Source organism: Tupaia chinensis, unplaced genomic scaffold, assembly GCF_000334495.1.
Source record: "Tupaia chinensis unplaced genomic scaffold, TupChi_1.0 Scaffold000355_1, whole genome shotgun sequence".
Classification (NCBI taxonomy): Eukaryota; Metazoa; Chordata; class Mammalia; order Scandentia; family Tupaiidae; genus Tupaia; species Tupaia belangeri.
Genome location: NW_006159850.1, coordinates 11,027,930 through 11,052,482, shown reverse-complemented (window position 1 = coordinate 11,052,482; position 24,553 = coordinate 11,027,930). Strand labels below are relative to the sequence as shown.

Here is a 24,553-nt window from a genome sequence, read left to right as displayed (position 1 = left end):
CAGGAAGTGAGATGCCTCCTATTTGACTCTTTTTGTGAAGTATTGCTTTGGCAATATGTCGTCTTTTTTGATTTCAGACAAATTCTGTGCTTGTTTTTTCTAAATCTGTAAAGAATATCTCTGGTAGTCTGATTGGGATTATATTCAATTTGTAGAATAATTTGCATATGATTGACATTTTGATTATATTAATACTTCCGAACCAAGAGCATGGGATATCTTTCCACATTTTTGTGTCTCTTTGGGTTTTTTTGTCTTGTTTTTCATAGTTTTCCTTGTAGAGATCTTTGACTTCTTTGGTTAGGTTCATTCCTAGATATCTTATTTCTCTTGTGGTTATTGTAAATGGAATTGCTTCCTTCAATTCTACTTCAGTCTGTTCACTGTTGGTGTATAGAAATGCTATAGATTTTTGTATGTTGTTTTACTGTATTCATTTATCACTGCCAGGAGTTTTTTCATGGATCCTTTTGGGTTTTTTATGTATATAATCAAGTCATCTACAAATAGAGATAATTTCACTTCCTCTTTCCATATTTGAAGTACTTTTATTTTATTTTCTTGTCTGATTTTATTGGCTAGGATTGAAAAGGAGTAGAGACAGTGGCTAGCCTTGTCTTATTTCAGCTTTCAGCTTTTCCCCATTCAGTATGGCATTAGGTATGGGTTTTTCATATGCTTCTTATTGTGCTGAGAAATGTCCCTTTGACATCAGTTTTGCTGAGAATCTTAATCATGAAGGGACATGGCATTTTATCAAATTCTTTTTCTGCATTGATTGATGTAATCATGTGGTTTTTATCTTTCTTTCTGTCGATATGGTGTATTACATTTTGGTTTTGTGTATTTTTTAAAGAATTATTTAATTTATTTTAATTAATTAATTAATTTAAATATACTAGAGAGGGACAGAGAGAGAAAGCAAAAAGTAAGCTGCCAGGTCCGGGACTTGGACTGTGGTTGGCAACATGGGAATCCAGTGCCCTTAACTATGACACCACCTGCCAGTCCTGGTTTTGTACAGGCTAAATCATTCTTTTTTTTTTTTTCTTTTTTTTGAGAGATTTTTCATTATAGGGCGCATGCACTCGCCAGACAAACAGAGACAGACAGAGAGACAGAAAGCAAGAAATCACCCCCCAGAAGGGATAGCCGTGCCACAATCCCTTCTCCTCCATTCTCCTCTCGGGATCTTGGGCACACACGCACATGCGCCCAGCATGGGTTTTAAGCCACCAGGTCCGGGACGCCAACAGCGGTAAACTACAAGGAAGTCCAGCGACATAGCCATTACGTAACTGCTGGTCCCCAGGTTAAATCATTCTTTCATCCCTGAAATAAAGCCTACCTGGTTGTGGTGAATAATCTTATTAATGTGTCTTTGGATACAATTTACCAGTATCTTGTTGAGAATTTTTGCATCTATGTTCATCAGAGATATTCGTCTGTAGTTATCTTGTTTTATTATGTCCTTGTCTGTTTTGGGGATGAATGTGATGGAGGCTTCATAAATGAATTTGGGAGGGTTCCTTCCTTTTGGAACTTTTTTTAAAATAATTTTTTAGAGAATTATTTAATTTTATGTATTCATTTACTTATTTTTTTGTTTTTTTATCACAATTTTTATTAGTAGTAGTATTATTCATACATTCAATTGCTATACATCATTTATATTGTAAAGAGACTTTACCAAGCATGATATACACCTCAGTCCAGCCCAGTTGAGACCACCATACACATCCTCGTCAACAGATAATAAATCTTATCTGTGTCCCACGAGTGTCTTACCTCTCTATTTTTTCCCCACCTTTCCTTTTCTGTGCTCTTCCGACTACATGGGAGTCCAGTGACATAGCCATTATGCTAACTACTGGTCCCTCCATTACAATTTTTAATGCTTTTATGTTCTCCAGTCTTTCAGTCTCTACCATAGAGTGTGGACAGATTGCATTTTTGAAAGTTACAAATAAACTTTCAAAGTGAATGTGACTCTTTGGAAAACATGGCAGATTATCAAAAATGCCAACAGAACCCATGGGTAACCAGGTGATCTCAGCTGCATGGGAGAACTCACCTGGCAGGGGCGGGTGTGTGCACTGGAAGTGAAGGCTCCATCTACACTGGGCCTGGTCAGCTCCATTAGCTGCCCCATGCAGCAATGCAGGTGCTTCTTCAAAGAGTAAGTAGGACACTGGAAACTTACGTGAAAGTTCTACATCTTAATCATTTACTTATTTTAATTGGACCAGAGAGATACACAGAAAGAGAGAGAGAGAGAGAGAAAGTGAGAAAGCAAGCCACCAGGCACAGGACTCAAATCGTGGTCAGCCATGTGGAAGTGTCCAGCACCTTAACCATCATGCCACCTGCTGGTCCCCCTTTTGGATCTTTAGAAATAGTTTGAGTAGAATGGGGTTAACTCTTCTTTAAAAGTTTTGTAGAATTTAGAAATGAAACCATCAAGACCTGGGTTTTTTTCTTTATTGGGAGATTATCACTGATTCAGTTTCATTGGTTGTAATTGGTTTATTTGAGCTTTCTATGTCTTCCCATATTCATCCTGGTAGCTTATATATGTCCAGAAATTTGTCTGTTTCATCCAGGTTTTCTTATTTGTTGGCGTATAGTTGCTCATAATATTCTCTAATGAGCTTTTATATTTCTGTTATATCTGTTGTAACATTGCCTGATTCATTGAGAATTTGATTGATCTGGTTCCTTTCTCTCTTCTTAATTATTCTAACTAACAGTATATCAATTTTGTTTATCTTCTCAAACCAGCTTTTGGTTTCATTTACTTTCTGTAGAGTTCACTTATTCTTTATTTTATTTCTGCCCAAATCTTTATTATTTCTTCTCTCCTGGGATTTTTTGAGTTTTCTGTTGCTGTTTTTCCAGTTCCGTGAGGTATATCGTTAACTTGTCTACTTGCCAACTTTCCATCTTTTTCTTATGTGCACTAATTGTTACAAACTTCCCTCTTATGACTGCTTTTGCTTTGTCCATAGATTATGGAAACTTGTGCGCTCATTATTGTTGCTTTCAAAAAATCTTTTTATTCCAGTCCTAATTTCTTCAGTGGTTGTGAAGTCATTCAGGGGTAGGTTGTTTAGTTTCCATATGTTTATGTATTTTTGAGAGATTTTTTTCTGAAATTAATTTCCAATTTAATTTTGTCATGGTTAGAGAAGATTCTGGATATATTCTCTATGCCTTTGAATTTGTAAAGGCTTGTTTTGTGCCCTATCATGTGGTCCACTTTTGAAAAGGTTCCATGTAGGGGTGAGAAAAATGCATATTTTGTGGTGATTGTCTGGAAAGTTCTGTAGATTTCTGTTGAGTCCATTTCATTTATGGTGGTGTTTAGATCCTATTCCTCTTTGCTTAGTTTTGTCTAGATGATCTGTCCAAAGGAGATAATTGGGTGTTGAGATCACCAATGATTAGTGTGTTGCAGTCTTTCTCTCTCTTTAAATCTAGCAGTCTTTCTTTTACGTATTTGGGTGCTCCCAGATGGGTGCAGAGGTTGTTTTTATTTATTCATTTTTTTAATAGAAATTTTGCCTTAGAGCATGTGCAAATGCATTGGAGAGAGAGAGAGAGACAGAGATAACGAGAGGGAAAGCGAGAAATTCTCCCTGTCCCCTCCCTTCCCCCCAGGATGATCACGCCGCAATCATCCTTCTCCTTTCTCCTCCTGAGATCTTGGGCACACATGTATGAATTGATTTTCAAGCCATATGCTGGCCCTGCATAAATATTTTAAAAAGGACCGTAAGCTTAGTATGATTTTGTTGAAATACAATGAAAGTATTAAATAAATATGAAAACTGAAGGAATCAACATAATCTAAATTTGGCACACAGAAAAATACTAATCAAGTCATGGATACTGGAAAGCAATGGCTCGCTCTCGCTCTAAATTTATCAAGATTGCCTTCTGGCTACCTAAACTCAGGCTGCCATTCCTGGAACCAACCCAAGATCCCCCCAGTCTTTAACTTCTCTCTCAGCTATCACCGACCGCTTAGACGAGTGGGTACCAGCCGCGGGACCTCTCGCCCTTCCCTCATGCAGTCAACCAATAAAGGCACGCAAAATTCTGAGTGGCATTGTTCTCAGCCAACGAAAACTCAGCGGCCTCTCAAGGCCACGCCCACAGATGCACGCTCTTGTCAGGTTTTGAGCTCCTAATCTGTATAGCCTCGCTCACAGACGCTGTCTACGTTAAGTGGAAACAGCCTGGCTTTTGCCAGTTTTCGACAAATTCTGATTAGCTTGCTCTTTGCCCTTGCAATTCCCTTACCTCGCTCCACGAGGATGCCCCTGGCTATCTTTCCCTTTTCCAGAGGCGCGGAGTTCTCTGATTGGCTGAATACAGAGACCCAAGAACAAGTCCTACTTCTGAGTTGTCCGCCTCTTACTGGTAGGACCTAAATCCTATAGGTCGTTCAGGCTGCGCGCGCATTCTGATTGGAAGTGGCGATTGCCCATCTAGCAATCGCTTCACTCCGTCCCACCCTCCCCGTGCCTGTCTCAGTGGATAAGGGAAGGTGAAGTTGCCTCATTTCTGGGGTAGTACGTTTGCTGTTCCGGTTCGGGTATCCATAAGGATTTCGGCTGCGAACGTCTTCGGGTAAGGAGTGGAATAAGCTCAAGCGTCCGATTAGGCTAGGGGAGATGTCAGTCAAGCGATGGGCGGGTGCAAATGTAACCCAAAGCACGGTATTGGTCGAGGTACGACAGGGACCGTGTGGAAGGGAGGGCAGCCAGCTTCTGCCGATTGGGCCAGAGGGAGGCAGCACCGCCCTCTGTGCTCCGCGATTGGCAGACGCGAGCCGCGCCCCCCTTCAACTGACAGCCATTAGGACAAAAAGTGGGCCGCATTCGCTCCTCTGAGAACCCGAACACATTTCGGTGGAAGGCGTGCTGAGCAGGCTCACACCCAGTTCCCGACTGGATCCTACTTAGATCGGGGACTAGCGCGCTTATCTTAACGGCAAGAAAGCACCCGTGGGCGGCTGCAGCGGAGCTCTGTGGGGAGGGAGTAAAGCACACCAGCCGGAAGTGTCTTCCCGAGGCGTCGCACCCGGAAGTGTGGCAAGTCCCCGCTGCACCCGGAAGTGTGAACCTGCAGCCGCTCGGGGGAAGTAATGGTATCCGGCCAATTAAGATAAGGGGGATAAAACAGGTGTTTGTGTATCTTTATTTCCCGAGGCGCGGTAGAAGCTCCCTTTTCGCAAAGTGTCGGAGGGTGCAAGCATTTGGTCAGGCTGTTGAATGTCTCCTGCGGTTGAATCCCGAAGGGAGCAAGCACTAGGAGTGTGTGCAAGGGGGGCTGACTCTAACCGCTTTTAAAGAAGTTTTCTTTTACTGCTCGTCACCCTCGATTCCCTTCCCCTCAGGGATGTGCAGATGGAGGCCGGAGGAGAGGCTGCTGCCCCAGCCGCCGCCGAGGGCGCGGAGGACTTGGAGGACTCGCGGTTCTCCAGTGCGGAAACTGGAGACGGTGAAGGGGTTCACGCAGGCCCTCCAGATTCGGATTCAGGAGATGGGGGCCTGGAGGAACCGGGTATGACTTACCCTCACTGAGATCTGGGAAGGAATTGTTGAGAGCAGTGGGTACATAAGCGGTCACTGGGGACTCGGTGTAGTTTACATTGTTGAATTAAAAGGAGGTCGGTTGTTGTCACAGATGTCCTGTGAGATTCAGTGGACCCTCAAAAGTATTCACATCATTGAAGAGTCAGTGATAGGCTGTTGGGAAAAGGCTTTAAGGAACCAAATGCCAGTAGATATTAATAGCCATGAGTGGAGGAAGCAACTGTGAGATTATCTGAAGGGTTAGGGAATCTTTGGAGGTCTTTGAAGACCCAGGTATCCAGTGGATGTGTGAAGGTATTCATTAGGGAGTCAGTGGAAGTTATTGGGATGTCAGTGTTTATTGATCACTTTAGAATCTGTGTAAGGCTGAGGTCCAGCAGGTGGCGTAAAGGTTACATCACTGGACTCCCACGTAGTAGACTGTCTACTGTGGTTTGAGTCCTGGACCTGGCGGCTTAAAACTCAACGCCAGCCCGTGTGCATGCCCAAGATCCTGAGAGGAGCATGGAGAAGGGATTGCAGTGTGGTCATCCCCCCCGGGGGGTGATTTCTCACTTTCCATCTCTCAGTCTCTCTGTCTCCAGTGAGCACATGCACCTTATAGCAAAATCTCAAAAAAAAAAGAAGAATCAGTGTATGTTAATGAGGGTCTTTGAAAAGGGTCAGTGGGTATCACTGAGAATAAATGGAATGGTGTAAGGCTGAGGTCCAGCAGGTGGCGTAAAGGTTACATCACTGGACTCCCACGTAGTAGACTGTCTACTGTGGTTTGAGTCCTGGACCTGGTGGCTTAAAACTCAACGCCAGCCCGTGTGCATGCCCAAGATCCTGAGAGGAGCATGGAGAAGGGATTGCAGTGTGGTCATCCCCCCCGGGGGGTGATTTCTCACTTTCCATCTCTCAGTCTCTCTGTCTCCAGTGAGCACATGCACCTTATAGCAAAATCTCAAAAAAAAAAGAAGAATCAGTGTATGTTAATGAGGGTCTTTGAAAAGGGTCAGTGGGTATCACTGAGAATAAATGGAATGGATATTTGAGGACTTTGGAATTATTGGCAGGTAATGACAATTCCTGGAAGGAGATTCATTGTTTCTGTGTTCATGGTAGTGTCAGTGAGTGTCACTGAGAGACTATGTGGGATTTTAAGGGAAAATTATTGAGATGTACATTCTGAATAATCCTTTAACCAAAATTTTGGGATCAGAGTGTTTCTGATTTTGCATTTTTTTTAAATTTTGGAATATTTGCATACATGTAGTGCAGTATCTTGGGGATGGGATCTGGACCTAAACATGCTATTCTTTCATGTTTCATATACACCTAGTACATGTACCCTGAAGACTATTTTATGCAATTTTTTTGCTTTGTAGCATTTTAACTGCAACCTGTCATGAGGTCAAATGTGGAATTTTGCACTTAATGTTTCTCATGATCAAAAGTAGGGGATTTTTGACTTAGGATTTTAAGACTAGAATGCACAACCTGCAGTTGCAAATGGATAATGGGTATTAATATGCATTACTGAGAGTAAATGGAGGTGTTAGGGTATCATTGGGCCCCTGAAGATGTGAGTTTTCGTAAATGTTAATGATGGTCATTGGAAGGGCAGTGGAAATCATTGAAGTCCTGTGTGTGGGTGGGTATCAGGGTGGTTACTGTGGGAAGGGGAGTAGACATTAGTGATAATAGAGGGGGGCAGGGGAGCTCTGAGTGTTAGAGGTTAATAATGGTCATTAATGGAGGAGCAGAGACTGGACATGCGGTAGAATAAATTGTAGATCATGACAGTCATAGAGGGTCACTGGGATGTTAGCAAACCACGTGTAAATAGGCAGTCAGGTGAGTCCTAAAGATCTCAGTGTTAGTGGATATTAATGGCAGTCATTAGGAAAATTAATAGATGTCACTGAGAATATAAATGGTATAAACAGGTGACCAGGAGAGTCAGTGGGAGTCATTAAGGATCAGGAGACATCAATGAGAATAAATAAGGAACTAGGTGGTTGGGGAGCATTCAGAAACTCAGATGTTAATGACAGTCATTGAGGGGCGAGTATGCAGAAGGGATCAGAGGAGTCAACCTGGGATCATTGAGGATGAAGATAATAACAGTGTCACTCAGAAGCGTGAGTGAAGACTCGGAATGACAGTTACTGGGAGGGGTATCATTGGTCTGTAAGGACGTAGATAGGCTAGTAAATAATAATGAGAATGTATTGGGTTGTTGAGGGTAGAGACACGTGGAGGTTTGGCTCAGCATGCAGGGGTTATCATGGCTGGTAGGGATTTGGTGGGTCCTTGGGGACATCGGGTCAGTGGGGTCCACAAACAGGTGACCCATCAGAGTCTTTCTTTCAGGATCTAAGCCTGATGACCAGCCACCCAGCCTGTCACCAGAGGCCCCATCTAGCACCTGTCAGCCTGAGGATCCTGCAGCCCCTGACAGTGGTCCCACAGATAGCCCTGAGAGTAGCTCCGGGAACCAAGGTGGGGACCCGAGTGATGAGGACTGGCGTAGCCAGAGGAAGCATGTGTTTGTGCTGAGCGAGGCAGGCAAGCCCATCTACTCACGGTATGGTAGTGTGGAGGCTCTATCAGCTACCATGGGTGTGATGACAGCCCTTGTGTCCTTCGTGCAGAGTGCAGGAGATGCCATCCGGGCCATCTATGCTGGTGAGCAAAAGGCGGGAGACAGACTGGGGACAGTGATGGGGAATGTGGCTGTCTGACTGGAGGTCTGTCATTCTGTCTGCCTGTGGCACTGTCTTGGCAGTCAGAGATGAGTCAGGTTGTATGTATGGCCAGCCACGGCTCTGTCTGTCTGGGGGCCCATCTCTCTGGCCTGCTTGGGCCTAGTGATTGACTGTCTAGAAAGTAGCTAGCTGGATACTTCCTTACTGCCTGAGAACATGACTGGGGGGCTGGGGGGCTGTGTTATGTGGGCTCAGGTCAGGTGTGTGTATGTGTTGAAGGGGGCTCAGGAGAGTCCGGCCTGTCCCCTTAGTCACTCCTGATTCATTTCTACCCCTCTGCTCGCCTCTTACCTCCTTCAGAGGACCACAAGCTGGTGTTCCTGCAGCAGGGCCCCCTCCTGCTGGTGGCTGTGTCGCGGACTCCTCAGTCAGCAGCGCAGCTGCGTGGTGAGCTGCTAGCCGTGCACGCACAGATTGTAAGCACGTTGACACGTGCAAGCGTGGCTCGCATCTTTGCACACAAGCAGAACTATGATCTCCGTCGCCTGCTGGCTGGCTCTGAGCGCACACTGGACCGGCTACTGGACAATGTGGAGCAGGACCCGGGTGCCCTGCTCCTAGGTGCTGTTCGCTGCGTGCCCCTTGCCCGTCCACTGCGGGAAGCACTGGGTGCATTGCTCCGACGCTGTACAGCACCTGGTCTGGCCCTGTCAGTGCTGGCGATTGGTGGTCGACTGGTAACAGTGGCTCAGGAGCGGAATGTGCTGGCCGAGTGCCGGCTGGACCCAGCCGATCTGCAACTACTGCTTGACTGGGTGGGTGCCCCAGCCTTTGCAGCAGGTGAGGCATGGGCACCTGTGTGCCTGCCTCGCTTCAACCCAGACGGTTTCTTCTATGCCTACGTGGCCCGCTTGGACGCCATGCCTGTCTGCCTGCTGCTGCTTGGCACCCAGCGAGAAGCATTCCATGCCATGGCTGCCTGCCGGCGCCTGGTCGAAGACGGGATGCGTGCTCTTGGTGCCATGCGTGCCCTTGGGGATGCTGCTAGCTGCTCTAATGCGCCATCAGCCAACGTCCCCGCCTACAGTGTGCAGGCCGTGGGGGCACCCGGCCTCCGGCACTTTCTCTACAAGCCACTGGATATCCCTGACCACCACCGCCAGCTGCCCCAGTTTACCAGGTAGGCCCTGAATCTGTAAATAATGGGAAGGCCTGTCTAACCAGGAAGTCTAGCATCTCATAGGCAGGACTCCAGAGAGATAGCCAGCTGTGCTCTGGAAAGAAGAGAACAGGGATTTCATTGGTCGGGGCTTAGCCATCAAACTAAAGGAATCCACCCACACTCAACAGAGAGGAGACCACCAGTGCCAGAAAACCCCTCGTTCTATGGGGGAAGTTTAGACTCCAACCACTGAGAATACTCCAGTTTAATAGGGTCGGCTCAGCTCCCTAACTTGGCTGAAGTTCCTAGAGAGAGTAGATGGACCAGCCAAGAAGGCCCCTGGCTAACCTGGCCTCCCACCTCCTTCCATCATGGCAGCCCCGAGCTAGAGGCCCCGTACAGTGGAGAGGAGGAGCGGCAGAGGCTATCCGACCTGTACCACCGCCTGCACGCTCGCCTGCACAGCACGTCCCGACCTCTGCGCCTCATTTACCATGTGGCTGAGAAGGAGACGCTGCTGGCTTGGGTGAGTTGAGTTCTGAAGGATTTAATTCCCTACTTCAAGCTTCCTTTCCCTGCACCGCATCCCCTCTAGCTATAGTTGTCTCCACCAAGCACACCTGCCATTGCCTGGGCTATGCTTTGCCTGCTTACATGGTCTCTACTATTACACGTGCATCTCTGAAACCTGTCACAATCACACTGTCTACAACCTATTAGACCCACCCTTCTGTTCGCTTTTCTCCCAAGAGCAGCCAGTCCCTGACATTCAACACTACAGCCTCGATCCCATGCTGTGCCCTCTACCTGGTGTATCCTTCCCTAGAGTCTCCTCTGGGCGCCTGTCCTCATTTCTGATAGATTTGCTAAAGGTCAGCCACTTTGGCAAGCCGGTCACGATAACTCCCACCAGAAATGGCACTCGCCCTCGGGCTCTGCCAGTTAGTGCATATTTATTCAAAAAGTCGATTGCACATCTATTGTGTATCAAGCAGCGTTCTAGGCAGAGGATTTTATTTTTAAATATGTTTAAACTTCCAATTTCAAGTAGTTTTATACTTAGAAGTTGTAAACATTGCAAAAAAATAGCTACTACAAAAAGACCCTTCATTTAGTATCAGCAAAAGTTAGCATCTTAGATAGCAGGATTTGTTAAAAATCAGGAAATAAACATTTCCAAATTAGCATCTCATCCACAGACTTCCTTCAGATTCCACCAATTTTCCCACTCATACTCTTTTACTGGTCCTGAATCCAGTCCAGGATCACATGGTGGATTTATTTATTCTGTCCCCCAATTCTTTATTCTGGAACAGTTCCTCAGTCTTTTTTGTTTCTCACAACCTTGACACTTTCTGGAATACCAACCAGTCAGTTCGTAGCATGTTCCTCAACCTGGGCTTTTTTTTTTTTTTTAAGAGGTTTTTGCTATAGGGTGCGTGCACTCGCCAGAAAGACAGAGAGAGACAGAGAGACAGAAAGTGAGAAATTATCCCCCAGGGGGAATGGCCACACTGCAACCCCTTCTCCTCCAGTCTCCTCTCGGGATCTTGGACATGCATGCACATGCACCTGGCATGAGTTTAAGCTACTGAGTCTGGGACTCGAACTGTGGTTGGCTACATAGGAGTCCAGCAACATAGCCATTATGCCAACTGCTGGCCTTAACCTGGGTTTTTCAAGTGCTACACTGAATGATTTGAGGGTGTACATTTTCGCAAGAATACTCTAGAGGCGATGGTATGCCCTGCCATCTTCCTTGTGTCTGGAGGCACCTGGTTATCAGTCAGGTCCACACTGACGTTGGCAACTTTGATCACTGTGTGGCCACAGTGTGTCCTCCACATTCTCCACTATGAAGTTAGTATTTTCTGTTTGTAATTAGTAAATATCCGTAGTGATATTTAGTGATAACCATCACTGTCTTTTTTTACCCACTAATCTTACTCTTAATTTTGCCAGAGGGAGGGTATATATGCTCACTGGAGAGAGACAGAAAGTGAGATAATATCTCCCATAGGTAATGTCAGTCCCTTCCCTTCCATATCTCCCTCTGTTTGGGATTTTATGCATATACACCTGATGTGTTTCTCAAGCTGCTGGCTCCAGGACTCAAACTGCATCGTGGCCATGTGGGATCCAACCACCTTAACCACCAGGTGACAGGCTGGCCCCACCCACTAATTTTAATATCCACTAACGATTCTGTTCTGCAGCAGTTGTTAGTCTGGTGTATGTAAGGTGGTGATTTTTCTAATTCATTCATTCTTTCTACATTTATTGGTTGCAACTCTACTGTAAAGAAGAACTTTTCTTTCTCCTATTAATTTGTTGGCTTTTTAATTTGGTATCAATATGGTCATGAACTCTCTTTAACTCAGTGGACTAAAATCCTTTTCTAGCATTTATTTTGGTGTTCAAATTATCTCTTATTTAGCTGGTGGGAGCCTGAGTTTGGCCAGGCTGATCCCTGTGTCTCTTTGCTTCATCCCTGCCACTGAGCGATTCTTACTTGACTTTCTCTGCACCCGTCCTGAACTTAGCCATTTTTCCAAGAAGCCCTTTTACCTTTTATGGAGATTGATATTTAAAAACCAAGAAGGTAGGTACAAGATTTTAACTCTGGAGCCTAGGGGAGTCCTCCCTGAGATGGCATCTGAGTGGAGAGGGGAAGTGTTGGGCCACATGGGTGGAAAGTACAGAGGGAAAGTACAACTGGCAAAGGGAAAAGGACCCTGCAGCCTGTGAGATGGGACTGAGCCTGGCTAAATTTGGGGACCAGCAAGGAAAGACTAGAGTGGTTGGAACAGAGAGAGCAAGCTATGCCCAGGCTATAAATCATAGAACATAAATGTGAGGTGCTTAGAACAGGGCCTTTTGGGCAGTACTTGCTCATTAAATGTTAAGCACTGTTGTTATCTATTATCCCCAGAACACAGCTAAGCAAACCTGGATCTATAGAATACCCCACACACAGCCAGCATCATCCAATTGAAACCACTAGGTCCAGCTGATCCCTAGGCCCAACTGAGAACCCTTAGGTCACCCATGGCACAGTAATGTCAGCTTCCTGCTTTGTCCCTATGAATTATTGCCAGGTCCATCTTCCAAGCTGGGGGAGGCAAGAGGGCTGGGGTGGGGTGGACAGGATTACCCATGGCCACTTCTGGCCCATCTGACTCTGCTTCTCCCAAACCCCTAGGTGACCTCCAAATTTGAACTCTATACTTGCCTCAGCCCCTTGGTGACCAAGGCTGGTGCCATCTTAGTCGTGACCAAACTCCTGCGCTGGGTGAGGAAAGAGGAGGACCGGCTCTTCATTCGTTACCCACCCAAGTACTCTACACCCCCAGCCACCTCTGCAGACCAAGCTCCCCATAATGGTTTGTTCACAGGACTCTGAGAGGTGGAGCTACAGGACCCGGCAATGCTGGCAGTGACTCCTCTAGCTTTCACCTTCTGTCTCCATCCTGGAAATGTGGGTGGTGGTGTGTCTGTGGCTGGTCCCTGGACAATGGGACAAAGTTTGAGGGCCTGCTCACAAATGGGAGGTGGGTGGCCGCCACCAGGTGGGCAGGCTGCTCTCCCAGCCACTGAGTGCACCTTCACCTCTGGGAATCCCTAGGCCCCTCTTTCAGCTCTCTCTGCCTTATCTCTTCTTCGATGATGTTCTAGCCTGTTGGGGTGGCTCCTCCAAACCCGCTTCAGGGGTCTGCCTCCTAGATGGGATCTCAGCCCTGAGTGTCCAGGGCTGGTCAGGATCTCTGAGGTGACCCACAGGAACTCTGGAACTGGGAATGCAGGGCCAGACTGCCTGGAACCAACCTGGGGGTCATTTTTAAGGAGGATAAAACTAAACAAAACTGTACATAAAAGGCCTAAAACCAAACCCCACAGAATATTCCTTTGCCCTCCATGTACTTATGTTCATCATTATCCTGACAAAAGTCATCCCACTGATGTTGGCTGCAGCCTAATGAGAAGGTGGCCTCCAGAGTCTACCTACGTGACTTAGGGCACGGACCACTGACTTCTCCACACCGTGGCAGAGGCAGATTGATACCTAGGAGTTGCACTTAGCATCCAAGGCTCTTTTCACTCATCTGTGAAACATATAATTAACCTCCACTCAGGCTGTTTAATGACAATTTGTCAACACAAGGGACTTGAACTCCTGTACCACCACACAACACATGCACATTTATCCCAGATTTTGACAACATACAAAAACCTAGAGACAGAGAGACCTCCCTAGAGGTGTGTGTGTGTGTTTGTCCACAACCTTCACTGGCCAACTGGCCGATATCTAGTTCGGGGCATTTGTCTAAACTGGCGTTAGGGCCTCCTAGTTATGCACATGCGTGCTGGCAATCAGCGGTACCAGGGGTTCAGGCTAGCTTAGAACAGACGCCTGGCCCCGCCCTGATCAACTGGAGGCAACGTGCGGCGCATGCGCACTGTAGAGCCTTGCATTCCCACGTGGTTGGTTTTTTGTTTTTTTTCTTTTTTTTTTTTCAACCAATCATCTTCCGAGGCTCTCTCTTGCACCCTGAGGTAGAAAATGGCGGGGATGTTGGAGCATCCGAACGTGGAGTCGCCGTCGCCGAAATCCATGGAGGAGGCAGAGCAGGCTGAAGGTAGTGAAGGCCAGTGTCTACATCTCTCTCCTGACCCGGGCAGAAAGGAGGAAGGATTCAGCCCGTTACAGTAATAAAATAATGATAGTAGTAGTGATTTACTTTTTAATAAAATGTTAAACCTTTTTATTATTCAAAGGAAAAAAAAAAAAAAACCACTTTTAACCACTTAATACAATGGCGGTAAATAACGTTCTCATCGACCAGGTTAACAGTAGTCAGTTTTACTCTCGAGCATGTTGCTTAGATCTTTCCTGATGAACAGTAAGAAATTCAGTATGGCTCGAAGGGGGACATAGAAATCGCCCTGCTGCCGCCACCCTATAGAAATTCACCATAATTCCCAGTATCATTTCATGTCTAGTACGTATCCCCCACCCCCACCCCCCTTGCATGGACTCACTTTTAAATCTGAAGGGTCAACAGCCTTCTCCACGGGCTATTTCTCCAGGACATTTTTCTGGTCGAATAATGAGGCCTCACCTCCTAGAAGGGGGAGGGGGAAATTCAGCCTAGAGACTGTTGGCAATTACACGCCAGCCCAAAGGAAGAAATACCTCTCCCAAGGCAATAATGCAGCCATATTAGTCTTTTTTTAATTACAGAAATTTTCAGAACGTACCAAAGTAGAGAAAATACAATGAGGAGTGCCCATCATTCTGCTTTAACGTCAACTTTCTCTTTCACTCCCTTCCCTGCATTCCTCAAACTAGTCTATTAATGAACAAGTTAGTTGCATCCTACTACACCTACGTATGCAGACATCAAAATCATGATTATTCACTTACTGTCTGTTCTAGGATATGAGCTCCATGGGAACAGAGACTGTCGACTGCTGTTTTCTTGGCATCTAAGACAATGCCTGCTTGGCATATAGTAGGCGTTCAGTGATTTTTTAAATGCCTGAATAATGAAATAACTTTAACACAGAGCACTCTTAAATTAGAGCCACGTGCTAAGTGGTAGCTTTCAACCAAGGACAGATGGAAATAGGACAAATGTACATCTGTTTATTAAGCTTTGAATATAATGATTAAAAATAACTTTTAATATTAACCTTTCAGATTCTTTGAAATTAAAGTTACTATTAACTTCACCCGCAAGAGAGTACATTGAAAAAATTGTCAAGTTATCGTTTGTAACTCATCAAACTGACCTTATAATGTCCAGCATTGATGACCCTGTAGGTATTCTTGCCTCACTAGGAGAATACACTGTAAAGGCTTTGTTAGATGCAGTTTGGCAGAATAGTTTTAGCGTTTGGAAAACGATTTCACATCTGTAGTCACCGTGCTAGGAAATGAGACTACTCGGAGGTATGGACTGGAAACAGTCACTGGTGTATTGGCAAGGGTGACAAAACATAAGGAGCAGCCACAGACACGGCTGATCCAGGTGTATCAGTGTGCTCTGCAGAATGCCTGTGTGGCTGATTTCAGAGAAGAGTGATTAAAACTAAGTTCCAATTTAAGTTAATTAGATCATTATAAATGGATAAGATCACTTTGCATCGACATAGATTGGACTCTAATAAAGGTCATATTTTTATTAGAGGAAAGCGCACTGGGGTTGAGTAAAATGTGGAGGGTGATAGCCAGCGCTGTGTGTGTTGCACAGAAAAGTGATTGAAGTCTGAAGGCCTAACTGATCTTTGGACAAGGGACTTGGATTTAGAGGGTGGTGCAAAGCTGGAGGCATTTTTGTGTTTTGTTGTTTTCTTTTAGAAAAAAATGGAATTAGTGATACATAATTTAAAATGTAAGGGGAAGAGAGGAAATTTTTAAAAGCATCTGAGGATCGTTTATTAATATTGTATCAGTGTTTATGCTGATGGTTATTCTGTGGTTACCTGGCAGGTTCTCTGTAAATAAGAATACACTGGAATATGAAGGAATAGTGGGCCCTGATATCTGCAATAATGGTTCAGAAGTGCTCACAAGTGGAGAATCTGAGAGAAGGGTACATGGGACCACTGTGGCTTATTTCTATGACATCTGTGTACATTTGAAATTACTTCAAAATAAAATGTTTAAATAGGGGTTCATACTCTGTAGGTTGTTTCTTTTGTACTATGGAATGTTAAAAATTTTTTATGAAAATGTTTCTTAGATTATTTAAAAGATTTATGTATCACCCATGCTTGGTCTTGTCTCATGACTAGCACTAGAAAAGCAGTGAAGAGGCAAAACACAGATGGAGGTTTTGCAGAAGAGGTTTCAAAGCCAGCTGTAAAGATGTGAAGACAATCTGGGAGAATGACATATGGTCTAGGTACTGGGAGATATTGCCTGGTGATAATGCTGTTGGGTGTGATTACAGGATTAGGGTCAGCTAAGAGAACGTCCTTAAGTAGTTGAGACTCTTAGTGAAATATCTGCAGAAGAAATGTCAAGATGCCTGGGTCTTGTTTGAAAATATTTCAACATAGGAAAGACATAACTGGAACAAATGTGGGTATATATTAATAATTGTCAGAGCTGGGTCATGAGCACATCAGAGTTCATAGTATCCTCTCCACTTTCATGTGCATTTGAGAATTTTCATATTAAAATATTACAGAGAAAATAATCACCAACACCTCTGCTTGCTATTAATGTAGCTGTCTCATTTTGTTTCATTTCCAAATATTAAAAATATTTGAAGGACTAGCCATTAGTGTAATGGCTACATCACTGGACTCGCATGTAGTTGACCGCGGTTCAAGTCCTGAACCCGGTGGCTTAAACTCACGCCAGGTGCGTATGCGTGTGTGCCCAAGATCCCGAGAGGAGAATGGAGAAGAAGGGATTGCAGTGTGGCCATCCCCCCTGGGGGGTGATTTCTCGCTTTCTGTCTTTCTGTCTTTCTCTGTCTCTCTGGTGAGTGCACATGCCCCGTAGCAAAAACCTCCCACCCCCCCTAAAAAAAAAAGAATATTTGAAAAAAGTCTCAAGAGGAAACACCAACCTGTTAATGTCTGGAAAAGATAGATTTAGAACCAAGCAAAGTAGGGGAAGTTTTATTTTTAACTTCACATATTTCTGTATTGTTTGAATTTTCTTAGAATGTTACCTGGGTAAAAACGAAAAAAATTAAAGCAATACATGAAATACATCTTGCTAAAAGGTCTAAGTATTATATCACCAAATTGCTAGCAATGGTTTCTTCTGGAAAAGGGCAGTGACTTGGAGAAGGAGCTGTTGGAGAGGGGAGATGTCTACTTTTTATTCTGTGTTCTATATTATTTTATTAATTTAAAAATTAAAATGCAAATTAAAACTTATTTTTTTAGAGAGAGGGAGATTTTTGCTACAGGGCATGTGCGCTTGCCAGAGAGACAGAGACAAAGAGACAGAAAGTGAGAAATCACTGCCCCGGGCAGCGGGGGGTTTTTTTTGGGGTTGCTGCACATGCCACAGTCCCTTCTCCTCTACAGTCCTCTTGGGATCTTGGGCATGTACACACTCACCTGGTATGAGATTCAAGCCACCGGGTCCAGGACTCCAACCATGGTCAACTACGTGGGAGTCCAGTGACCTAACCATTATGCTATCTGCCAGTCCCAAAAATAATGCATATTCATTATAAAGGACTTCAGTGAGACAAAGATATAGAGAAGGTGAGCATTCCAAGAGACATTATGACAAAGTTCATTAAGCGCTGGTTAAGAATCCCTGATTTACAACATGATTTTTAATTACTATAAAGAATTTCATTCTACAAACATGCTGTAATTAATTCCTGAAGGTATCTTCAGGTTACTTCTATAGTTTAAAAATACAAATAGCAAGGGGCCAATGGGGGGCATGGTGATTAAAGGTGCTGGACTCCCACATGGCCAACTGCTGTTCGAGTACCAGACCTGGTGGCTTGCTTTCTTGCTTTCCCTCTCTTGCTCTGTTTCTCTTTCTCTGGTCAAATTAGATAATAATAATAATAAATAAAGTTAAATAAAATAATTCTTAAAAAAAAAAGAGAATACGAATAGTGAAACAATGAATATCTTCTCCACCATTCTTTGTATGTTACGGTGTGTGAAAGTACTGAGTGGGATTTCTGACTCACAGGATATGGATAAGGCTTTGGTATTTATTACTGGAAAACTTGAAATGGAACACTATGTACTTTCATGGGTAAGCATTTATTTTTTGCTTACTTTTTGGCTATCGTGCATTTTGTGAATTGTCTTTCTTGTCTCTGCGGTTTTTCTTTGAGGGGTGTTGATAATTGGGATTTGGACTTTTATTATTGATTTGAAGAGTTTAAGATGTTTTTATAATGTTAATATTTTCTGTATTTTTTGTTGTTTTAATTTTTAAAGTAACACAGGCTCATATTAATAGTTATATTTGTGTGTGTATGTATGTGTGTGTGTATATATATATATATATGTATATGTGTATATATATATGTATATGTATATGTATACATAGAGAGAGAGAAATAGCGAAACAATCTGTGGTAGCGCATGCTGGTAGATATTGCCCCTCAGGAAGATGAGTTCACATGAGAGGCTTGGGTTCAATTTCCAGCCCACCCTAAAAACTGGATGTGATGGTGTGCACCTGCAGCCCCAGTTACCCAAGAGGCTGAGGCAGAAGTATCGTGATGTAGTGAAACTGTTCAAATTTTTAAAAGAAAAAATATATATATACGTATGTATGTATGTATACATGGTGAAAAGTGTGTTTGAATTAAGATGCAAATAAGGTCTATTCATTACAAGTGATTGATATATGTTTCCAGTCATTTAGTCTGTAGGGTTTCATTTCTTTTTCTTGTTCTTTGTAATTTATTTGTTGTATAAACCAGGCTCTCCTTTGGAGTTGTTCACATTCTGCATGATGTTGATCGCATCCTCAGTGGTGTTGTTTAGCTTGTTCCTCTGCCCTTTGTAATTCCTCGGAATTAGTGTTTAGATTTGGAAACCTGATGAGATTTCAGTTTTTAGTTTCTATAGGGCTTTCTTGTTTGTTTTGCTTTGTATTGTTTTTGACAAAACTCCTTCATTAAAAGGCTCATAATATATACATGTCTTTTTGTTTTAATGTTTATAGCCATGAAAAGCCATTGCCTACTTGTATAACTTCTCTAAGTATTTGCAAATTTGAGACGCTAATGTTCTTAAATAAATTCATAGGAAATTGTACTGCCTCTTTGCATTGGTTAGCACTTCATTAAGATCTTCAATGTCAGCAGCAGCAAAAGCTCCCCCTTCTTTTCCCATTCAGTTTCTATATGTCCTTCAACCCCTCTGGGAGAATCTCACTGCTAGGAGTCCTGAGTCGCTCGGCACATATCATGAACCCCTAGGACAAGAGACATGGGTTTTACGAGGACCCTGCTGTGGCTGGAAACCTGCCCCTCAGCCCATCCCATTTTCTCAGAGCTCACTCCCTTCTCAGATAGGCCTAGCCCTTTCCCCAGTCCTTCTGGTAACTACTGGGTCCTGTAATTCTGGTTTTTATCTCCCCAGGGCAAGTCAAGTCTTCAAAGAAGACTGAAGACTTGCTGGAAATGGTGAAAAAGTTGCAGAAAGGTCATGTGTTTCCTTGTGTCTGAGACTCCGTATGGGATTTTAAGTCAGACCCAGACCCCTTACCTCACAACCTTGGGAAATTATCCCAGCTCCCTTTCTCCTTCTTATACAATTAAATTTTTTGAACCAAAAATACAGCCTCACAACTCAAAGTTCAAGAAGTCTGAGATGGAAGAACCTATCCCTGCCCCCACCCCCTTGCCTCCACACACCAGTCATCCATTTTGCCAACCTACAGGAAAACAGCAACAGTTTTTAAATTATTAAGTGCAACAAGTGCAAACCCCCTTCCCAGAGATGAAAAACAAAACAAAAGGGACTGGAAATGCAGACTGGCCCACTGACTCATTTCTGGGAAACCAGACACCGCCCCCTCCACACCCCACGGAGTTGTGTCAGTCATAATAAGCACATGCACTGCAGAGAGCGCCCACTCCTGGAAGTCACAGGGGCCAGTTGGTGACACTGAAAAGTCACAGTTTGCATTACTCATGCCAGCAGGTGTCAAGATTTGGTGGCAAAACCCAAGCAGGGTAGCAGAGCTTTTTGCGCTAGCACTGCATTGCCAGCCTTGGAACCACAGCAGGATAAATGGAAAGGCTTCTGCACACAGAGCCCTAAAGCAGGGACTATGAGAAGTTAGAGGGACAGCCCTCTCCCTGTCACGGGGGAACTTGCAAGTTGCCACCGCAAACAAAAGCAGTATTTTCCCCATTTCTTAAATAAGGTCAAACCAGACTCTAAATTGACAAAGGTGACCACCTCCCTGCTAGCTTTCAGAAGGCCTGTGTTGGCGCCCACCACACTGGGAATTGGATCTGGAAACCTCTGCCGAGGCCACCTGAGCCATCTCACTTCCACTCCCCTCCCCCACTTCCTTCTTCCCTCCGCTTTTTCTCTGGGCTGGAGCCATGCTAGCCCCTCAGGATTACTTGGGGCACCCCCACATAGGGGGCTTGCACTTGTTCCCTTTGCCTGAAATGGCTCCTCCTCCACACCCTCCACCCCTACAGAACTGCAGGGCCCACATCCCTCGCTTGCTCTGAGGCCTTTCCTATCTCAAGCAGCACCTTTACCCTCTGCCCTTCACCACTGGTCTCCCTGCACTTCTCTGCAGCAGTTACTGCCACCTGAACTGCAAGCATACAGCTTTGCTCAGGTCCTGTCTCCCCACCCCGGCATGCTAGCCCTGCAAAGGCCCCTTACAGGGCCCGCGACAGGTGCACAGCCTGTGCCTGTCACCCCACAGCAGATGGACAGCAGCCCAGACAGGGCTAGCACTCCCCTGCCCGATTCCTCTGCTCTGCACCGTCAGGTTATCTTCCCAGGCTCAATCTTTCTTTCTTTCTTCAGAAGGAAGTCTGGAGCCACAGATCGAGGACCTGATTAACCGGATTAATGAGCTTCAGCAAGGTAAACGTGGGGGTTTAGTTTCCGTTTGAGACCTGCAGGAAGGGCCCCCAGTCCTCACCCCTAAACTCCAGGCCCCTCCAGGCCATTAGAAGATGAATGTGTAATGTCACCGTCTGAGCCAGAAGAGCGAGGCTAGAGGCTGCACCCACCCAGTGTCTTCTTCCCTTTCTTGGCCCAGCAAAGAAGAAATCCAGTGAGGAACTGGGAGAGGCCCACGCTGTCTGGGAGGCCCTGCACAGAGAACTAGACTCCTGTGAGTGAGCCCCGAGGGACCCAGAGATCCCATGACCACTGCTGATGTTCCCACACATACCTCAGGGCCTTCGCTCGGGCTGCTCTTAGCGCGTGATTCCATTGGCCTCTTACTATCTCAGGTCATCCTTTAGCTCTCCACTCAGGCTTCCTTCTGACAGGCCCGCCTTGTTGGTGCCATCTAAAAACAGAATCCCACCTGCCACTGACACTCTCACTCCTTTGCTTGGTTTGTTTCTTCAGAGTCTTTATTTTAACACAGCGTGGTTATTTATTTATTTGTAGTCTTCTCTCCCCTCAGTGTGAACCTTGAACGTTGTTCAGTCTTCACTCATACAGCACTTACGGGGACACCAGCGCAGAAGGGGAGAAGCTGGCTCAGGATGGCCCCCTTGGGAGATGGGTGCAGGGGTGGCAAGAAGATCCCTCACCTCGCCGGGGGTTGTCCTACACCTGTGTGGTTTTGCTCCTTGCATGAAATTGCAGTGGGACTCAGGATGTGGCCCCTGGGGCCTGAATGTGCTGTTGTATTTTCCAGTGAATGGAGAGAAAGTCCACCTAGAGGAGGTCTTGAGCAAAAAACAAGGTACCACCCAGTGCCTGGGGCTTCCTGTGCTACTCCACCACGTACCAAGGCCCACACTCCCCAGGGCAGCTGGAGGAATCACTGAAGCCTGCACCGGGGTGCTTCCCTCTCGGCCCAGACCTCTCCTCACTTGGAGTAGATGCCCATGTCCTCTCAGTGCACTCCAGGGTCTAACATGATGTGGGGCCCATTCTCCCCAAGCACTTTCACTGGGACCCATGATCTCTCTTCCCACAGAGGCCCTGAGGATCCTTCAGCTGCACTGCCAAGAGAGGGAAAGTGGGGCTCGGAGGTAAAGGTCCTGTCCAGCTCTCCCCACCTCACTCCCCAATATGAAGGAGCGGGAAGCAAGAGTTAGAGAAATGAATTTGGGACATGCACTCCTAGTTCCCATTTCTGTAGAACAGCCAGACAAGAGACTTTCTCAATCACCTCAGATACTGGATGCTGGTGTTAAGTTAACTTATTTAATCATTTCCTGCTAATCTATCAAAGAAATTTTATCCACTGGTGTTATTCTGGGTCTTTCCCTGTTTTCCATCCAGCTACTCTGCCATCCACTCACTTACTGTCTGCTCATTTGAGGTCCCCAGTCATCCATGTACCCACCCATCCATCTGCCCACTCATTCACCCCTTCATCCATCCATGTAACTATCCAGCCACATCATCCAGCCAGACAGCCATCATATCTCCACCCTTCCACCTAATCATCCTCTATTCATCTACCACACATTCATTTTCTCAGCATTCTCCCAGTCATCAGGCTGTTCATTTTGTCATCCAACCATCCATCCAGACATATATCCATCCTTCCACCAATCCTTCATTTATTTCTCCATCCAACCATCATCACTCATCATTCAGTCAAGCTGTCTAGCCAGCCAGTCACCCATCCAGTTAACTGTCCATGCAACCATTTATCCATCCTTTGGACCTTAGCACATTCCTCTGGCTAGAGGTCTCACATCTAGGTGCACCATGATTTTAATTGCATGGGGAAACCTAATGATAGGTCTTAATGTCTGCATATGCTTAACCAACAGGACACACAGTGTCTGATTTACCTAAGCCTCACAATGACAATTAGAAAGTGTTAAGGGCTAATGTCACTCTCCCACCACTACCACCATTTTACATATGAGGAAACTGAGACCCAGAGTCAGGGTCACAGTGGAGTAGCAGATCTAGGCTCCAGGCCAGGACACAGCATAAAGCTTTATTGGGAAGACAGGGCTCAATGGGGGACAGGAAGAAAGGGTGATGGTCTTGACAGAGGCCCATAAAGGATCACATTCAACAGGAAGGAGAAGGGTGACTGTTGTGAACAGACGTGCCAACCCCTGCTCCTGCAGGAAGGAGTGGGGGCAGAGGGTCATCCATAGATTATGACCAGGTGTCATCTTTCTCTCTCCAGGGAGCACATGTTGCAGGAGTGCGTGGAGCAAATGTCTGTCCACAATTCTCAGATCGCAGAGAATCACCGTCAGTGGGAATGGGGGTAACTACTGTGCCCGGAGCCTGGCAGGCCACTGTGTGGACAGTGGGAGTGGGGCTTGCAACAGGGAGAGGAATCTTTGGAAGAGGAATCTTTGGAAGCAAAGCTTAGAGGATAACATTTGTGAAGGGGCTCCCAGAAGAGGGAACACTGGGCAAGGGTTCAAAGGCTGGTGTGTGAGGAGGGCTCTAGCAAGTGTTCTCTCATTCCTGGGTCATCTGTCCCACAGGTCAGATGTCAGAGAAGAGCTGGAGGAGCCAACGGGCCTGGACACGGACCTCTGGGAATTCTATGTGAGTCATTATCATTGCCTTCAGCTAAAGCCACACCTCCCCTGGCTTCAGTGTCTACACCGACTGGTCCAGTGTCATAAAATGGTCTTTCACTCTCTTCTTGTTCTCTCCCACCTACTCAATGGGCTTTTACCTAAATCTGTCCCCCTCCCCCACCACACCTGGCATCTCTGGCCCTGACTGTGGCCGAGTCCTGGCGGGCCTCCTGCTTGCTCAGATACAGTGCCTACCCCACAGTGGGTCAGTCCCTCGTTCGTGACATCAGTGAGTGCATCAGGCAGCATTCCAGGCAGGGAGAGAGCCAGAGGGCCAGGTCTGCCATCCCAAGCAGGTGGAGGCAGGGGAAGGCATACCCAGACTCCAGCCAAGGAAGTAAGTAGATCATGACCTGCCAGTGGGGAAGCCTCTGAGCTTGACCTGACCACTGAGGGCATGTGAAGGAAGTGAGGAAAGAAGCGCTGCAGGTATCTGGGCCCACGTGTCCTGGCAGAAGGAAAGGCCATTGCCACGGCCCTGAGGCTGAACTGTGCCTGGAACATTTGAGGAACCGCAGATGGGAATGGAGGGTCAGGAAAATTGAAGAGGTGACGTTTGAGAGGTAACCGGGAAGTGATGAGAGACGGGGGAGATGCGTCTCCAGCCACAGCAGGAACTACATTTTGAGTGAATAAACAGTCGAATGAACGATCTAATGTAGGGAAGGACTCGAGAAGCGCAAAGCGGGAGGCGGCGTTTGGCGTGGCCAGGACAGACTGACAGGCTTCTGTCCTCGCAGATGCTGCGGCAGAGACTGGCCCGAGAGATCCGCGCCCTAGAGAGCAGCAGGGAGCAGCTGCGCGCAGAGAGTGAGAACCCCCGAGGCCGAGTGCGGCGGGCGGCGGCGGGCGGGGGGGGGGGCG

At 45.9% G+C, this 24,553-nt stretch overlaps 2 protein-coding genes and 1 long non-coding RNA gene across 9 annotated transcripts in view; 2 read left to right on the top strand and 1 right to left on the bottom strand.

Moving 5' to 3' along the window:
- The first annotated feature begins 4,535 nt into the window (after positions 1-4,535).
- Positions 4,536-16,134, top strand: MON1B (MON1 vesicular trafficking associated B). Of its 4 annotated transcripts, none has more exons than XM_014589389.2 (6): positions 4,536-4,635; positions 5,405-5,571; positions 7,962-8,276; positions 8,657-9,476; positions 9,837-9,984; positions 12,661-16,134. In XM_014589389.2, exons 2-6 carry the CDS (start codon positions 5,415-5,417, stop codon positions 12,859-12,861), a joined length of 1,641 nt encoding a protein of 546 aa, XP_014444875.1. In that variant the 5' UTR covers positions 4,536-4,635; positions 5,405-5,414; the 3' UTR covers positions 12,862-16,134. The 4 variants fall into 4 exon arrangements, with proteins under 4 accessions (XP_014444875.1, XP_006152668.1, XP_006152667.1 ...); XM_006152606.3 differs by lacking the exon at positions 4,536-4,635 and adding an exon at positions 4,847-5,155; XM_006152605.3 differs by lacking the exon at positions 4,536-4,635 and adding an exon at positions 4,847-5,190.
- The window catches only part of SYCE1L (synaptonemal complex central element protein 1 like), an 11,865-nt gene continuing 1,321 nt past the window's right edge, over positions 14,010-24,553 (top strand). For all 4 annotated transcript variants that reach the window (XM_006152609.3, XM_014589390.2, XM_006152608.3 and 1 more), the window contains exons 1-9: positions 14,010-14,095; positions 19,551-19,613; positions 20,967-21,026; positions 21,205-21,279; positions 21,817-21,864; positions 22,102-22,156; positions 23,281-23,364; positions 23,591-23,654; positions 24,430-24,499. In XM_006152609.3, coding sequence (XP_006152671.1) covers positions 14,020-14,095; positions 19,551-19,613; positions 20,967-21,026; positions 21,205-21,279; positions 21,817-21,864; positions 22,102-22,156; positions 23,281-23,364; positions 23,591-23,654; positions 24,430-24,499 — 595 coding nt within the window. In that variant the 5' untranslated portion in view covers positions 14,010-14,019. The remainder of the gene's footprint in view (positions 14,096-19,550; positions 19,614-20,966; positions 21,027-21,204; positions 21,280-21,816; positions 21,865-22,101; positions 22,157-23,280; positions 23,365-23,590; positions 23,655-24,429; positions 24,500-24,553) is intronic.
- LOC114008556 (uncharacterized) lies at positions 14,330-21,545 on the bottom strand. The gene is made up of 2 exons (XR_003550076.1): positions 21,340-21,545; positions 14,330-14,581 (listed from the first exon to the last, which is right to left on the bottom strand). It is a non-coding gene; the product is annotated as an uncharacterized LOC114008556 (long non-coding RNA).

Coding starts and splice junctions, on each gene's coding strand:
- MON1B (XM_014589389.2), top strand. CDS start 5,415: ATGGAGGCCGGAGGAGAGGCTGCTGCCCCAGCCGCCGCCGAGGGCGCG. Junction 9,477..9,836: donor CAGCTGCCCCAGTTTACCAG/GTAGGCCCTGAA, acceptor CCATCATGGCAG/CCCCGAGCTAGAGGCCCCGT. Junction 9,985..12,660: donor AGGAGACGCTGCTGGCTTGG/GTGAGTTGAGTT, acceptor CCAAACCCCTAG/GTGACCTCCAAATTTGAACT.